At 40.3% G+C, this 16,554-nt stretch overlaps 1 protein-coding gene across 11 annotated transcripts in view; it reads right to left on the bottom strand.

The window, feature by feature from the left end:
- The window catches only part of MEF2C (myocyte enhancer factor 2C), a 142,308-nt gene that overhangs the window by 32,443 nt on the left and 93,311 nt on the right, over positions 1-16,554 (bottom strand). For 7 of the 11 annotated variants that reach the window (XM_049794512.1, XM_049794510.1, XM_049794516.1 and 4 more), the window contains one exon: positions 5,574-5,717. In XM_049794512.1, coding sequence (XP_049650469.1) covers positions 5,574-5,717 — 144 coding nt within the window. Of the gene's footprint in view, positions 1-5,374; positions 5,513-5,573; positions 5,718-16,554 lie in introns of all 11 variants that reach the window. The other 4 variants (XM_049794513.1, XM_049794515.1, XM_049794518.1 and 1 more) reach the window with 2 other exon arrangements.

Genomic DNA, 16,554 nt, shown 5'->3' with positions numbered 1-16,554 from the left:
CCTGCGTATTACAGTGCTAGCCATCAAATTACAGTTATCCCTTAAGTTTCTTTTTTTTTTTTTGTCCCCTCCACTTCCTAGGCGCAGACATAATTTTGCTCTAAATATAGAGGAAACATTTTGCTTAACCACTGAAACACACAGCAAGATTTTAGTTCAGCATATGATGTGAAGGATATGTTACACAAATGCCTCGGGACTTATTTCAAGGTGTTAATTTAGCTCTGAAACCCTCTACGTAGCTGTGGCCTGGTTTTGAGAGAGATGGCCGTAGCTGAGATCAGGTCGGGCGCTCGAGTGGATGGACCTGCTGGCATTGCTCCCCAGGCGGGAGGCTGCACGCTGGGGCTCGCCTCCCTTTGCCGAGAAGCTGAAATGCACCCCAAGGGCCGTATTCTTCCATAGAGTTGACTGGTTTGAGTAGAGGTGGGAAGGGGACGAGAGGTATCTTGGTGTTCAGCGTGTAAGGAGCAAAACGACACTTGCTGCTAGGTCTGTGTAGGGATTCTGAAACATACTAATGTTTGTGTCTCACAAACAGAAAAAAGGGAATAAATGATTACGTGATGAAAAATGTAATTGCTGAAGTTTGCTCTTTCAGGAACAACCTTTTTACGCCTGCAGATGTGCTTACAGTTGAAGTCCAGCTCACTAGTTGCACATGTCACTTGCCTTTCAAAGGAAAATTTACAAAGTACCTAGCACAAGGAGTGCCAGCGTATGTCACGACTGAGGTCTAGGGCCCTCGGAAATAGGTTTGCATAGCATAATCTGAAACATCTTATCAGTCTGAAGGTATGTTTTGAAGCAAGACAGTCTCCTCACTGGTCACAGACAGACCCAAAAGGTTCCCAAATCCCATGTAAGTCAGAAGCGCGTGGCTGTTCCTGGAGCTCAAAATCAGCTGCTGCTGCTGGTTTCTGCCTTTTCAAAAGGTTTTAGCCAGTGAATTCACATGAGGAGAGATGACTTAGCTCCACCTCCAGCCTGACGTGAGACACGAATAAGCCAACACGGAGTCCCTTGTTATTGCAACGTTCGGGGCTGTGGTGGAGATCTCTCTGCCTGTTGGCTTGGAGCACATGATCCTGTCTGCTTGAGTGCCAGGCCATCTCAGATTGAGTATCACCCACCGGGAAGCACTTTGCACAACGTCTTCTTCACCTCTGCCATGAGATCTGTGAACTCTGCCCTCTGAGCCTGGCTGGACATCAGTATTGCCTCTCTTTTCTTAACTTCTCTCCCTAATGCAAACTTCTGTTGAGTTACCTAGACTAAAACACGGGTACAAATGCCAGTCTGAAGGTCTTGCTAATCCTCAACAGGCTTGTCTGCTTTCATCATTACACTCTGTCTTTCTTCCATGTACAAACCAAACCCTTCAAGGGCTGGAATCTTCTTTTTCTATGTTAGCACGGCACAAAAGAGCTCCAGTCTTGGTTGCTCTTGTGGCTGCCAGTCTCCCTAGTCATCACTGAAATATAAACACATTGCTGAAACAGTTACTTAGCTTTCATTTTGTCATTTTAAATATAATTTTTAAACTAGTTAAATTATTTTCTTAATTTCTGTAGTAATGGTTTCGTATTCACTATTTTACCTACTATCTGGATATACCTACATCTATTTACAGAGTACTTCATATGCAATTTTATCAGGGCAAAGTCAGTTTACTCTCTGCTTTGCAGCACAATACACACTATGTCTGGAATATACTAGTTTTTATTTCTTCTCCTCAGTAGTGAAAGGTTAGAGAGCGAAGTTTGTCAGGATAAGCACCAGTATTAAACAGTAAGTCCCCAGCAACAATTTTTGCCCTGGTTGCCCAAATTTTGTTACAGTCTTATATTTACTTCACCAAGAACTGCAGCCTCCTGCAGATTCCCTAGTCATTCTTGGTGGTAAGTCACGGGGCATATCTATTCCAGCTACGCCTGGTGGACTTTAAAGCTTATGATGCACTTGCGTAATATCTATATTAGTAAATTAAACTTGCCTAGAAACTGAGGCCATCTGAGGCCACAAAGCAGTCCATGTCCATACTATTAAGCTTTCTCAACCTCAAAAACATCATGACTACATATAAACTGACAATTGGGAATTGTTCCTGGCCTGGGCTAACTACCAAACAGAGCTAAGAAATTGTCTGGGAGAGCATTATTTGGTGGGTGCCAAAAGCATGCCAGGGACTGTTCAAACAATTCAGGGCAGAGATAAGCACCTCCCGCTGCCTCGGTATGTTCTTTGCCATTTGCTAATTTACTAACATAGATGAAGCCTTACTCTAACGTGTACGCAGCTTGCCACAATTTGCCTTTTTTTTTTTCTTTTTTCCTCTGTTTTTTCACCTTTGGACACAATTGCCAAAGAGGGCAGATGGCTCACCTGAGAGGGTACCGCCAGCGTGCAGCACACACTGTGTCAGCCGTGTGCTCCACAAGCTGTGGTGCGTTGTGCAAAGCAAAGCGTTGGGGACTCAAACCCCTTGGAAATTAATGGACCAAACATTCTGTGTTAAATATTGTTTTTATCCCTCCCACGTTCAACCAGGCCTTCATTTATTTAGAGACAGAGATACTTATAGCTCTCTTCTAGTGGACTATTTCTGTCTCCTCTGCTTTCATCACTCTCATGAAAACTACAAATAAATGTCTAATTATTATCAGATGTTTTAGAACAATATAAATACTTATCCCCAGAAAATTATCTGAGGAAACATTATTGGCCTTAGCTGTTAGGAGCAAAAGCCAATTTTGTTTTCATTTGGCAGCAGCTTTATTCTGTTACAAGACCAGGCACAGGCATTGCATTGTTTTATATATTTTGTAAGTAGTGATTTAATGACTTGACTTGGTGACTTTTTGTTCAATTTTGCTTTCTTCCCCCCCAGCTTTCTTGGCTACATTTGATGATCACAAGTAAATGAATGTAACTTCCCTGACTTCCCTGAAGTTATACTGATTTGCACAGTTACGGAAATTATCATATACACTATAATATATAATACATATATAAAAACCCATATGTTAGACTTGCAAATTTCCATTATGCACTAGCTTTGAGCTCTATCTTGCTCATTACATCTTGGCTTATGCCAAGAGAAGGAGCTCCTGTTGCATTAGGGGAGAACATCTACTGATTCTTCCTTTTGTGGTAAGCAGCTTGATGGAGCACACAGACCTTGAGCTCTGCATGTGAAGCATTCAAAAAAGGGATATCCTGTCTTACATGAAAAGAAACGCTAACATTTGCAGTTCTGTATCTGTGAAGCATCTCTGAAGTAATTTCACAAAAAGATAATATACTGCACCTTGTAACACCCCTGCAAGGTAGGAAGTTACATTATACCCAAAATACAGCTCAGGAAGCCAAGTTAATCACCATGTTAATAGCTGAAGTAGGACTATATCTGACATCAAAAGGTTAAGTTTAATGAAATAAACCAGAGGGAAAGTCCATTGATTTTTGGGAGGACAAAAGTGATGTACCGTGTTTAGATTAAGTGTGTTGCTTCTAATTCCTAAGACTTTCCTAGTTTTCTAGAAAGGATCATTTTCCCAAATGCTTATGGACATAAAGAAAGTGATAGAACTCACTATCCCAGAAACGACTTCTTTTCCAAGGGTTTTTTTCATGTCTTAGGATTTCAAATGTTTATAACGTGCTGCTTTGTTGGAACAAAAACAGGTAGCATGGGAGAAACAGAGGATCTGAAGGACCATCCCAAATACAATGTTTAAGGTAGCTTGTTTAAATACTATATGATTGAAAATTCCGTCACTTTGATTTGAACAAGCCAAAAGGTCATCCTTGAAAGAAAGGAATGGCAATGGCTAAGATTTTAACGTGAAAAAGCGTTAAGCATTCCATCTTATAATGGTCACCCTAAATGTTACAGTCATCATTTGTCAAACTGAGTTCCATCTTGAGCAACCAAATTCATGGTGACAGCTTTAGAGCTTTTTTTTTTCTGAGCAAAACAGCTATGCAAAAGAAGTGAATAAAAAGGGAGGTAAAAAAAGATGGAATGTATATGTATTCCTCTCTGATATTTTATATACATGTTGGGCATCCTTAACCAGCCATTCCAAATACTGATTTATCAAATTTGGTGCCATTCTGGTCTCTAGGAAAATCTTTATTATTTAAATTTTTTTTGTAAAAATATGTTTGCCATGATGTGAGAATTTCTTCAAATTTTAATTAACTTAAGTGAAAAGCTTTCTGCTGAGAATTTATGGAAAGAACAGCTACACTGCATGAGGCAGAATCTGAGCATCCTTAAGAGGTATCCTCGGCTTAGGTATCAGATTTTGTATGCACAATTGACTAGCACTACAGAAGAGACTTTGCTCATTCTGGGTATACAGACATCCTTTTTGGCAGCTAACCATACAACCTACTTGTGGGAATGAGGAATGAACACATCCAAATGATCTCTTTTAGAAGCAAGCGGTTACCTATGCAAATTCAGATGCTTCTCTGGACCTGGGCAAATCTTTGATTTGCTATTTTCTCTTGCACGCACATTTGGAAGAAGGGCCAAATATAACCTCCAAACCTCCACATTCTTTTTTGTTGGCTTTAAAAATGTAATATCAAACATAATGACAAAGTATTGTCCCCTTGTATGTCTTGTGCAAACAAATAGCACATGCAGAGTTATTTCTCTTAGATATCTGGCAAGGCATCTGACCGATGGTTAGAAATCTTGACTTGGTTAAAACAAAATTTAGCTCATGTTAAAGCATTAAAGAAATGCTGATGAGGTCAAAGCAAATTCTCTGATAAAGCTGTAAAATCACCCCAACACACAAACATGTCTGAATCCTACCATTAGGCTCTCATGCAGTCTGTTTCTCTGCAGCGAGCAAGTAGCTGTAACCCTTCAGTGCTGCAACTGAGTTTAGCAGAGACACTTGAGAACTGAAGTGACACGCACAGAACACACTAATTACTATATATAAAAGAATTTCAGTTCTACATCGTTTTTTCTATATCACCACAGAAAGTATTCTGTGGGTTTGTTAGCCTGTCCACAAAGAAACATTTCCATCGTTATTTTTTAGATATAATTTAGGCGAGTGGTGTGGTAAAACAGTTCTGTAAATCAAGTGAATATAATGTATATATGTATATTTCACTTCCTTCTGTAGGTTTCACCTATAGTAGGCTTTGTCTGTGTGTCAGAGGTAGAGACTTGGAAGAAAAATATGTTGTGTGAAATTTTCTGACCACAGTGTTTAATTATATATTGGGCTATTAAAGCCTGTTTCCAGCTGAAATGTTTTCCTTAAGAAGCCAGAACTGAAAGGGTTATGGTTTGTTACTGCAGCGGTTATCAGCAGACAGCCATCTAACCTTCGGTACTTACAGGTATTTTATGGCTCTTGATCATATTATCAAATTCTTCATTAATTTTTTTGTATTTTTCTTCAGTGCGTGGGGTGAGAGCGTAAGAGGAGTCAGGATCGGGGCTTTCACAACCTTTGTTTTCTTTCTTGTTCAATGCCTGCCAGGTTCAGAGAAATATCAAAAAGTAAAAAAAATGAAAGGGAGCTTAGAGTACTTACACATAATCTTTGCCTGCTGATCATTAGATCAATATCTTCATTAATTTTTCTGTACTTGTCCTCAGACTCAGGGCTGTGACCTACTGAATCGTCTGCATCGGGGTCTGGACTGTCACAGCCATTAAGTCCTTTCTTTCTCAATGTCTGAAATACATAATTTGGAAAGTTCAATCCTTGGCACAAGCTGCAAGAAAGACTCAGCAGTGTTACAGCAACACAAACAGCGCAGCAGTGGAAGGTTTTACACTATGCTTTTGGGAAAGAAAGTGAATAGGGATCCACATTGATGCTGTAGGTCTCCAATTGCGAGCGGCAAGAGAGGACCATACAGACCTCTTTCTTCTGAAACTGGAATTGGTCAATAAAGAATGGAGATGGCAATCTGGCAAAGTGCCTGATAGTACCGCCCCCCAACCATGTCCGATAGCATTAAGAGGTTAAGATACCCACCCAGAATGCAATTTATTTTAAGATATTTATACATTTGAAATGAATGAACATTAAAAGCAAAGGACGTGTACTGTTCACAGTGGAATACCCTGGTGTTTTCCTTTTCTCTAAATAAAGATACAGGAGAAAGAAATGAAAAAAAAACAAAAAACCAAACCTGCAGCAAAGAAAGAGAGTATCTAAACTGAATTCTGGCTTTGAATTAGATATAAAGTATGGCATTAGCAATGCCCCGCCATTCCTAAGTGTATGCTTTTGATAGGACAAGAGGGAGGGCAGAGTTGCTAATGTGGCTGTGAAATACCGATTAAGAGCTTCTAGACATGGTGTTTACTTTTTATTGACTCCAGTTACAGTGCTACAAATGCACAGTGCTGAAGCTTAATGTACAGGAAAAAGCACTGCTATAACTGTTGCTTAGTGAAAAGTCAAACCAGATGAATTTCAGGTTCAGCAGCTCAAATCAACCTTCACAATCATGACCATCATCACCAAGATAAAGAATGGAGATAAAAAAGCTTAAAAACAGAGTGAGATCAGTAGCTAACAATTCAGAATGGTTGCCTGGCCTCAAATAGGTTTTAACTGATCTACCTTGACAGATCACCAAAGAACACTCATTAAGGTAAAAGAATATGAGAAACAAGTCTTTGTGGACTCCCCAAGTACAAGCAATAGTACACAAAGTCAATATTTGTAAGATTTCTCAAATTCAGCTTGAAGAATGTCTCAGTCAAAAACTCTTCAGAGAGTCCATTTGGCTGTCTAGAAACTTTATTAGACAGCTTGCAGTTAATTCTGAGTTGCAACCTGGCTAAGCAATCTGAGTTAACAACATATCGATCACACAGCACCCTTGTGTTAATAAGTGGCTATGCTTGTGCTGTGCATTAGTGTGGGATACTCTAACTGGTTTCTTTTTGCCTTCTCAGAATGGCTGCCTCTAATCTGAGCTTTTTGTTCCTTTTGGAAAAGTACATCTCCTAATAATTTTCTTTATGGGAATGCCCAGTTTACCACCGTCAAATCCCTCAAGTATTATAATGTCATACCTTGTTTCTGTAGTATTGTATTTATTTACTAAAAATTAGACTTCATTTTCTGCATTTTACCTGAGACTGAAGAACAGAACCCTCTTATTCCTGCAAAAGTTATAAAGCTGTTCTTGTGGAGACACCCCCCCTGAACCTCACATTTTCATCAAGTCAGCAAAGTGATGATGATCTGCCCTAATAGATCCGAACCTTCCAAACTCATGTTGTGGACCTCTGAAACAGATTTAGGCAACTGTGGAAAGCTGGCTCAATGTAGATCTTTCTTTTTAAAGCTCGTATCAATACAGACTTAACGTCTAATGCCACGAGCTACTACTGACACAGACAAAACTATAAATCCATTGGAATCAAACCTTAAGAAGCTAAAACAACATGAATGATTCTCTACACTTCTTCTCCACTCCCTCTTATCTCTTTTATCTTTTAAATGTTAACTAGCAGAACAGACATAGTCATGTATGATTTGTACTGCTACTAGCTTGAAACGAGCCAATTATAGACGGTTTTTGCAATCAGCTGTTGTTTAATAGATTTAATAGATATAATATGATATATTAAAAGTGAAATTTCTCTTTTTACATCTGAATAACTAATCTCAATTAGTGTTCAACTCTTCATGTAAGTCCAAAAGAGTTGTTTTCTGAATACATAAAATATTCTGTTTTCAAGATGCATTGGATCAAGGTGGCCAGACATGAAACCCAGATCAGCACTCTTGGGACCTTTTCTTGAGCTCATCTGAGCCACTGATGGAGTCCTGCTAATTCACATGGAGTCCCTGAGGAATAATGCTGATGTGAGCTGGATTGGATGGCATCCTCAACTCCAAGCTTTGAGATGACAGTCCAGCTCTTCTATTTACAAATGGCAATGACCTCTTTTTTACCCAGAGGTCAACACAGCTGCAACTGAATGGGCATAGGTGAGGAAAGGTAGCTGCACAATTGTTATCCTACCAGACAACCCAGATCAAGAGCAACATGAAGAGACAAGAGGGGGAATGTTTTGCCACTTCTTTGAATCTTTTCCTCTCCCAAATCCTTGTCTGCTGCATTCACATGGCTGTGTCTGGGTGAAAGAAGATCCACCTTGTCCTCAGCACACTCACAATGCCCTAAAGCTCTGCGACTGTCTACTTAGCACTCATATGAAATAGCCACTTCTGTGGTTTGCAGAGGTGCAGGAATGCACTGCCATCTTTCAGTTGTTCAGAGGAGGAAAGGCAATGTAACCCAATGCACGTCTTGCAACAGTCTCTGAAAAGAGATCAGATTCCCTCCCAACATAGTAATGTTTTTATTTTCATACATTTTTTTTTCATACCCTTAGAAAGCAGGTTGCTGTGGCACCAGGCAGAGAATAAGCAATCTCTATTTTGACCAGAAAAGCCAAAGACCAAATTTAGTAAAATCATGTTGGTATTCTACACCAAATTAACTTCAGCCCTAAAGAGTAGAGGCAAACCTTTCCCTTGCAAACACCATCAATCCGTGTGTTTGGCTGTTATCTTGGCTAAAATGGTTAATCAAGCTCACTAATGCAGTACACTTTTTCCCTGCCCCTTGTTCTGTCCCCCCTTTCCAACAAAAAAAAAAAAAAAGAACGTGCTTCAGTGAGTTGTGGTAAGGTTAGGCAAGAGAAATTTTCACAAGTGTGCTGCAGTCAGAGGCACAGCTCCTAGCTTTGTGAGTGCTGGAACTAATGCCTGGATGCCTGTGATTGCATTTTGGGGTAAAGTGCAATATCCAGAGAAGCTTTCCTGCGGCTGGGTCTTTTGGGGCTTCTTGTGCCCCCTACCCATTTTTCTGCTGACTCTTTGTTGCTTCTGTGTGTAAGGACTCATGCTGCAACACTGCCTTCAGCTGGGTGTCTTTTCTGGGATTAATTTCTGGTTCTCTTTTTCTGCACAAGAACACATAATTTTAATGAAACTTGTTGGAATTTCATTGTCTGTGAGAGCCCTCCTTTGTGCCAGATTTGCTTGGCACTGAATAAAAAATGAAGAAATTATAAGGGAAAAGACAGGAGAACAGACTGGTAGACTGCACAGGCACATGAACACACTCACTCACATACACAGTTCTCTGGAGAGGAGAGCAGACTGAAAGTGACACACTTATCCTCTGCACTCAGGTCCTGGGTGGTATTCAGGATAAAATATAATGATCCTCAGTATCTTAGCATTATCTCTCGCTTCTCAACATGCCGGCTACAGTTTTGCCTATTCTATTGCCTTGTTTGTAACTTTATTCTCCTCCACATCATTACCTACCACATTATACTTCCCATAAAGGTCCTTTATTGTTGTGCTTCAACACAACACAACACGACACAACACAAGTTGGTACAGCACACCTAGAAGGGGCACAGACCAGTATCTAACTGATCCATCCTTATTCAGAAGCTCTCTGGGCTCCATGTCAATTTCTCCTCTTTTTTTGCTCTGTGTCACCTCTTGAAAGCAGAGGCTGGTTCTGGATATCGGAGACGACTGGAGTCATGACGAAGACCAACTGGGTTTTAGCAGGCTAGAGTCTTTGACCCAGTCTTGCAGTGATTTAGAAACCATTTTTCTTACCATGTTAAGCTGTCATAGCCTCTTACAAACCCTGGAAAATAGCCAGACCTATCGCATCCTCTTGGAGATTAGCTAGTTTCCAAAGCTTTAATGACTATTCAGGGAATTTTTAAGAGGATAAAATTACACAATTGTATAGTGCATTGCATTCTAGAGAACCCCAAGCCAGATTCCAGTTATTTTTAAAGAAAATAAGCCATTTTTGAACTACGGAAGCTCCACTTCTTCCAAGCAATTAAGCAAGTAATTATATTGGACTCCAATAACCTAAAATCAGCCAAGGCATTTGAAAAACAAAATGGTTAAAGGAAAACAACCTTTGGCTGAAATCTCATATGCCAGCAATTTAGCCTAAATCCTGCTCTATAAATCTCAGAGGAGAAGTGCTGACTTAGTGACATACTGGCTGCTGTAAAATGAAGTATAAACAACTATTTACTTTCATTTCATGCAAAATTTATCATCACTACAAAAGCACAAAAGAAAATATGGCACTAACAGCCAGGTCTGATTTTATCAAGGCAATGGAAATCATTGCAATTTGAAGGCTTTTGAGGAGGAAAAGCCTTTAATTTTCCTAATCCAGTCTCTGTTTCTGCAGTACTATCCTCTTCTTTTAGCATTTTTTTAACAGCAAGAGTGGGGAAGGTTAGAAATTAAATTGTTTTTCATCCTATCCTTTCGTTTGCTCATCTTTGTAGAGGGGTATCTCCTTTCTTCTTAATAAGTTCATCTGCTGTGGAACTGCTCCCCACAACACTCCAGGGCTTGAGAAGCCACAGATACCTGGTCTTGGAAATGCTCACAAAATAGCTGCCCAATTAAAAAGAACGGGTCAGTCAATAAGGTCCCTAAAAGGTTCAGACCAGCCCACTCTGTCTGTTTCATTTTGATATCCTCTGCAAAAAAGACTATACTATTGCAAGGTTAATCACTGTCTTCATTTGTGTAATAAAATATGTGATCTCACTGGTTCTTCATCTGTAATCAAAATTTACAGTATGGAAAAATTCAGAATTACAGGTCTACTTCTACAAATTCCTGTATCTGCTATGTTGTCTAGAAGCCACCACAATGATCTCTAACTGATAACCCCACTAGCGACCATGACAATCCACAGAGTTGTAATTTGGTAAATTATATTCCACTCTCAGAAGACAAAAACCACAAGTGCCCTCCATTTTCCACTATCACTTTCTTTCCTGTATCTGGATGGGATAAATCTTTTAGCCACAAATGAAAAATGGTTTGGTGTCTTTTTTGCTCTCTGGAGCTACATATCTACGTGGCAAGGCAGACAATAGCCAATTACAAAGGAATGATATGCTATTGTGTTCAACTGCTTTATTATTTATAGCCATTCCAAAGAACACGGCCAAATTTATGGAGGCCCCCAAAAAAGCAGAAAATATTTAGATCATGGGCCTGATTCATTTAAGCTTCAGTTTGCTCTCTGTGCAACAGAAACATTAAAGTTAGGAAGTGTTGAGTGAAGAAAACCTTCACTCTCTTCCCCTGCACACTTATATAATGATGAAATTTTATGATGAAATTGCACGATACAATGTATGGTGTAATCAAGTAATGAAAGGTTCTAGTGAAATGAAAAACACAAAGAGGAAGAGATAGGTTGCTATGGGAACCACCCATCTGAATTCCCTGACTTCTGTGTAACTAAAATCTCAAATTTTATGTTCCATTAATGTTGAGTTCTTAGATTTTTACATTTAATAATGAACATAAACTAGTATGCTGGTACTAATGTACTTTAATTGCGTATTTAGGAGAATCAGATAAAACATTATTATACTTACTGTTATCTAACAAGCTCCAGACAAAAAAAAAAATGTATACCAGTAACGCAGAAAAATGGAACATTTATTACCTCTTTTGCATAAATCATAAAATGCTTTTGTGGTTTATACTCTTTTTGAAATAAGCTACAGGGCTTATATAATAGCTGAAGCTCTATAACCACATGTTAACCTTTTTGTTACTATTTTATTTTCACCGAAGTTTCAAAGAAAAAAAAAAATTTTCCATTGTTTGGTCCTGTATGTCTGTCTTCTTCAAATGAATACGCATGAGTGTGCTCTTCACAACAATACACCAAACCCTCTGCTTGGATTTGACTCTTATTTTTGCATGCCAAGGGATTATTCTCTCCTCCTTCAAGTACCTTCTCTAATCACACCTCTTGTGAAACCAAACAACGCCGACACCCTTCGCCAGTAACATCTGCTGCTCTTTGCTTACGAACGATCGGATCGACCGGCATGTTACGAATGCTTGTACGCGTGTGCTGCAAGCTCATCAGGACACGAGGTTTCTACCTGCTTCCCGAGCTCCGTCTATTCCGCTCACGCTCTTGACGCGTGCCAGGGCCCATCTACGGTATTTTGTAACACCAGCACAAAAAACAAACGGATCCGTGTTTTTCCGAAAGGGCGCTGGGGCAGAGCGCGATTTTTGGCTTCTTCGCTCCCCATCGCTGTGCTGAGCGCCTTGGGCACGGGGGAGCTTTGGAAAGCAGCGCAGCCGGTGCATCCCTGGAGCCGGGGCGATGCGCAGCCCTCCGGAGGGGCAGCCCGTTTGCTCCGACCTTGCCGTCTGTGACGGACCGGTCAGCCTCACCACATCTCCTGTTGCCTCTCTCCTGCGTCCATATGAGAGAGGACACCTTGCCGTCTGGCCGCCGTGCCTGGGTTACCCCTCTGGAGAGGCTGGAGATGGGGAGATGGCAGAGGGCTGCTCTCTAAAAGAGGCCAAGCACAATCCCTTCCTTTAATGTTCAATCCTACCCACTCGCCAGCACTTTTCTATTTAGTATTGACTTAAATTACATAGGCAAGTTTGGCTTTGTAAGTATAAATAGAAGTAGGATATGTCAGATTCACAGATCTCATAGCAGCTAATCTAAACCATGTATCTTTCTGGATTTTCTCAGAAAGGAGCAAAAGCGAATCACACGAAGACACCGGCATTAAAGCTTTGTAACAAAATTTCTGGCAACGCACGCAACTAAGCTTACACCCTCCTATGTTCACAATTGTTTCACGGGACACACAAAAGACTTATGTCTATCACCGTGCTTGTAGACTGTTTTTTCTTTTTTTAAAAAAAGAATTTCGATCTGAATGATTCCCGAGGTTCTAAGTAAGGACATTTCTTCATCCTTCAGGCTTATTTCCGTCTGTCGTTGTGGCGCAAAAGGTCTGAAAACCCCACAAATCCCACCCCCCCCCCCCCCCCCCCGCCGCCCCGAAGCCAGCTGACGTACGATTCCTACGCCAACCCTCAATGGAAGGGATCGCGTTTCCCCGGCCTTGACAGAGGAGACGGTCGGCACAACCCGTCCGAGGCCGCCGGGAATCCAAGGGGGGGAGCGGAGCATCAAGTGACTGGCGGCACCGGCCGGCGCGATGCGGCCGCAGCAACCCGGCGGGGGAGCTGGTCCCCGTCCCGGCCGCAGCAATGTCATGCATCCCCGCCATCCCCACCTGTCAGCCACGGCACCTGCTGCCCCATGGCCGTAGATGGCTGTCCCCAAGGACACGGCGCTGATTGGGGACGGGCTACGCTCACGGACACGACGGCCAACCCGTTTGGGTTTGGTTTTTGTTTTTTTTTTTTTTGGTGGTGGGGGAGTGGGGTTGGGTTTTTCTTCACCCGTGTTGCTGTCACACTTCTTGGCTCTCATGTGGTTGCAGCCTACAGGAAGACAGCATTTGCGCTTTACAGATATTTATACATAAATACATGTGTGTATATATATCTCTATACATATATTTATACATACGCATACACACCCTCTACTAGATCGCTTCTCAGCACCTTTTTGTTCAAGTCTAGAGGGATTTTTTAGAAGTCTTCACGCATAAGCATGGCCAGCCTCTGTTTGCTATGATACAGTATAACACCAGCTTAATATTGCTGGTGTGTTGGATTAGTAGAGACAAAAAAAGGGATGTGCTTTTCCAACAAGATTGGCATTTCCTAAATAATGAATTCACGTGTGGGATTAACCAGAGTTGTTAACCAGAGTGACATAAATGCTATGCTGACCTAGTTGTGATTACAGCTTCTGATAAAATCACCTCCATAGATATGTGAGATTTAAAAAGAACAACAACAACAAAAAAATCAGCCTTGGACAAACAAAATTCCTTTCAAGCTTTTGTCAAAATTTACTCTACTGTCAGATGCACCCTCTACACCCAAAGGCTGTGTTAAAATGAAACTTCTGTGCAGCTACTTTTTAAACCTGTACTTTGAAGAGAGAGTCAAATTCTACTCTGTTGTGTTAAAAAAAACTGACAACTTCCCAGACACTGGCTGTCACTGCCTCCTGCACAAAATTAGCAGGTTATTTACTTAGATTAGAGCTATTCTCAGGAAACTTGTGTTTTAGGGATGGAATAATTATCACCACTCTTTGAGCACCCCAATGATTACAACCCCTTACTGAGGGTTCAAAGGCACTGTTTTTGAGTAATGGAAATACAGAAGATGTAGGTAAGGGCAGAAAACTTCAGCTTGCTCTCCTGTTCTTCCCACCACTCTTTAGGCATGCTGCCCTGCCCATAAACGTGTGCTTTCTTCTGCAGAATGAAGGCTAGCACCACTGCCTAGTGGCAAATACCTCGTTTTCCATCCTCTAACTTGGAAGGCGGATTTACAGAAAATAGACTTCCACTATTTGTCAAGACTCAGTATTCGTAGAATGACTCCATAAAGACAAAACAACCATATTCTGGCTCCTTCCACTAGTTTACTGGCAGGAGCACCACGAGTCTGCAAGCAGACCCAGTCTGCCAAGGGGTGCAAAAAGCGCCTAAAGCCAAAACAGATGCATCTCTGACTCGCCTCTTGCCCCTTGGCCCCAGCATAATATAAGTCCATTATACCCTCTACTGATTTTTCAAAACCGTTAAAGTGTATGAAGTATTTAAATGGCCAGGTTTTTTTCTAAGCTTTATTGAGCATATTTAAAATAGAAGAAGATATTGGAGAGACATAGTGTATTTGATTTGTACTAGGTTTTGCTGCCAGACAGAAAGTATATGAATGGAAAAATAAACTTTACAGTAGTTCAGCAGAATCATCTCAGCTTCTTTGGGGAATATGAGGCCACTTAAAAATAAACACTGTAATCATCAACAGGTTGTTATTTCCCTCCTTCTTTTTATGTTCATCTATCTATAATCCTTCTCCACTGACTCCAGCCCTTCCAGATGGAGCATTGCCCTCAACATTTTCATTTCTGTCTAATTTAGTCAGACATATACACAAATACAAGGCTGAAGTCAGATCTCATTTACACTAGTGTAAATCTGTAGCTGGATTTGGAACAGCTGTAAAGACAACAGTTGAGTTATTCTAGATGTACAGTGGTGTTACCAAGTCTGTTACATCAGTGTTACTATCTCTTCAAACATACAGTATTTGAAATATGCAGGGCTTAATATAAATGACTGCAGAAACAATTAACTATTTCAAAGGCAGCTGGTGTTTTTCCATGATATAAATGGGAACCTTTAATGCTAAATGCCATATTCAAAATAGTTGAGAAATGTGACATACAGAGTAACACATATATTTTACAGAATCTTTTGTCACAAAAACATTACAGAAAGAATGGCAGCTGATAGGGAATTATACTTTGCATGTATTTTGAGCATTTTCCATGTTCTAAAAGATCCCAAAGAGATTCTTAAATCGTATGCTTAAGGCCTGCTTCACACGTCACTAAAATGCAACCACCCTGGGGTGAATATATCAACTTGTGTAGCTACGTTAGCTCATGAAGTTTTCAGGAGCAGAAATGATATATACCTCAGACAAATAAAATTGTAATGTATGATATTAAGTTACTTGGGATGGAATTTTTCCTAGACCATGGGACAAACACCTTCACCCTTAACCATGGGGCCAGGGAATCTCAGATGACCACAACATTTTGCTTTTCCATTTCATCTGAAACAGAGCACCTCCAGCAGCACTGAACCGGTGCAGTACTGACTCAGCAGTGAAAATGCCACCCACTGAGACAAGAACACCATTTCCTTCAGCACCTGGGTTTTCTTTGGAGGTCTCCCATAAAAATCTTGAATGTATCAATGTTCTGAACAGATTTTTTATTTTTTTTTAATTTGAACATTTATTTTACAGCAGATCAAATTACAGGGTATTACAAGAAATGGTACCAATATGATAATGGGCAAATGTTGCTGAATAGCAGTTCCTTTTAAAGGAAAAAGAACATTCCCTTTTATTTTTATAGTACCATAATTGTCTTATCCATTGGTAAAAATGCCCAAATCAATATATTTTTTAAAAATGGTGAATTATAATAGAGGTTAGATCTCTGAAACTCTAGTCTCCTGTTTCTTTGCAGGACGGAGGCCTTAAATAGCAACAAAGCAATATCCATCAACTCACTGTTCTGCTGATAGAGTCAAGTTTTCACCAAGGAGAAAGAGAAGGAAGTCTCTCCACTAAGTTTAGAGTGAGCAAGCACTATTTGAGAAGAAAAATTGGCCCATGATTTTAACTATGAAAACAGATGACTCAAACGATGCAGACTTTCATACTTGATTTAAGATGGCTTTGTTTTTTTCTGTTAGACCAACAATTTGTGTCAGTTCTGTTATTTACCAGAAACATTTGTGCAAACTGTATCTATCTTTAAACAGCTGCTAAAATCTCTAGACTATGATACGCATTTGTCTGCTTACCAAAGTGACTGCTAGAAACAAAGAAGTGGGTCTTGTTTTCCCATGGAAAATCCTACAGGAGTGGTAAGATTCAGACAGAAACTTTGCAAGTTGAAACTTGCAGGTAACTCAACTAAACACTAGCCAAAAAAGGAGTGAGAGAGTACAGTCAGGAGTTGTAT

This window comes from Accipiter gentilis, chromosome Z (genome assembly GCF_929443795.1).
Source record: "Accipiter gentilis chromosome Z, bAccGen1.1, whole genome shotgun sequence".
Classification (NCBI taxonomy): domain Eukaryota; kingdom Metazoa; phylum Chordata; class Aves; order Accipitriformes; family Accipitridae; genus Astur; species Astur gentilis.
Note: the sequence above shows the minus strand (reverse complement) of the source record. Positions and strands in the feature narration are given on the sequence as shown.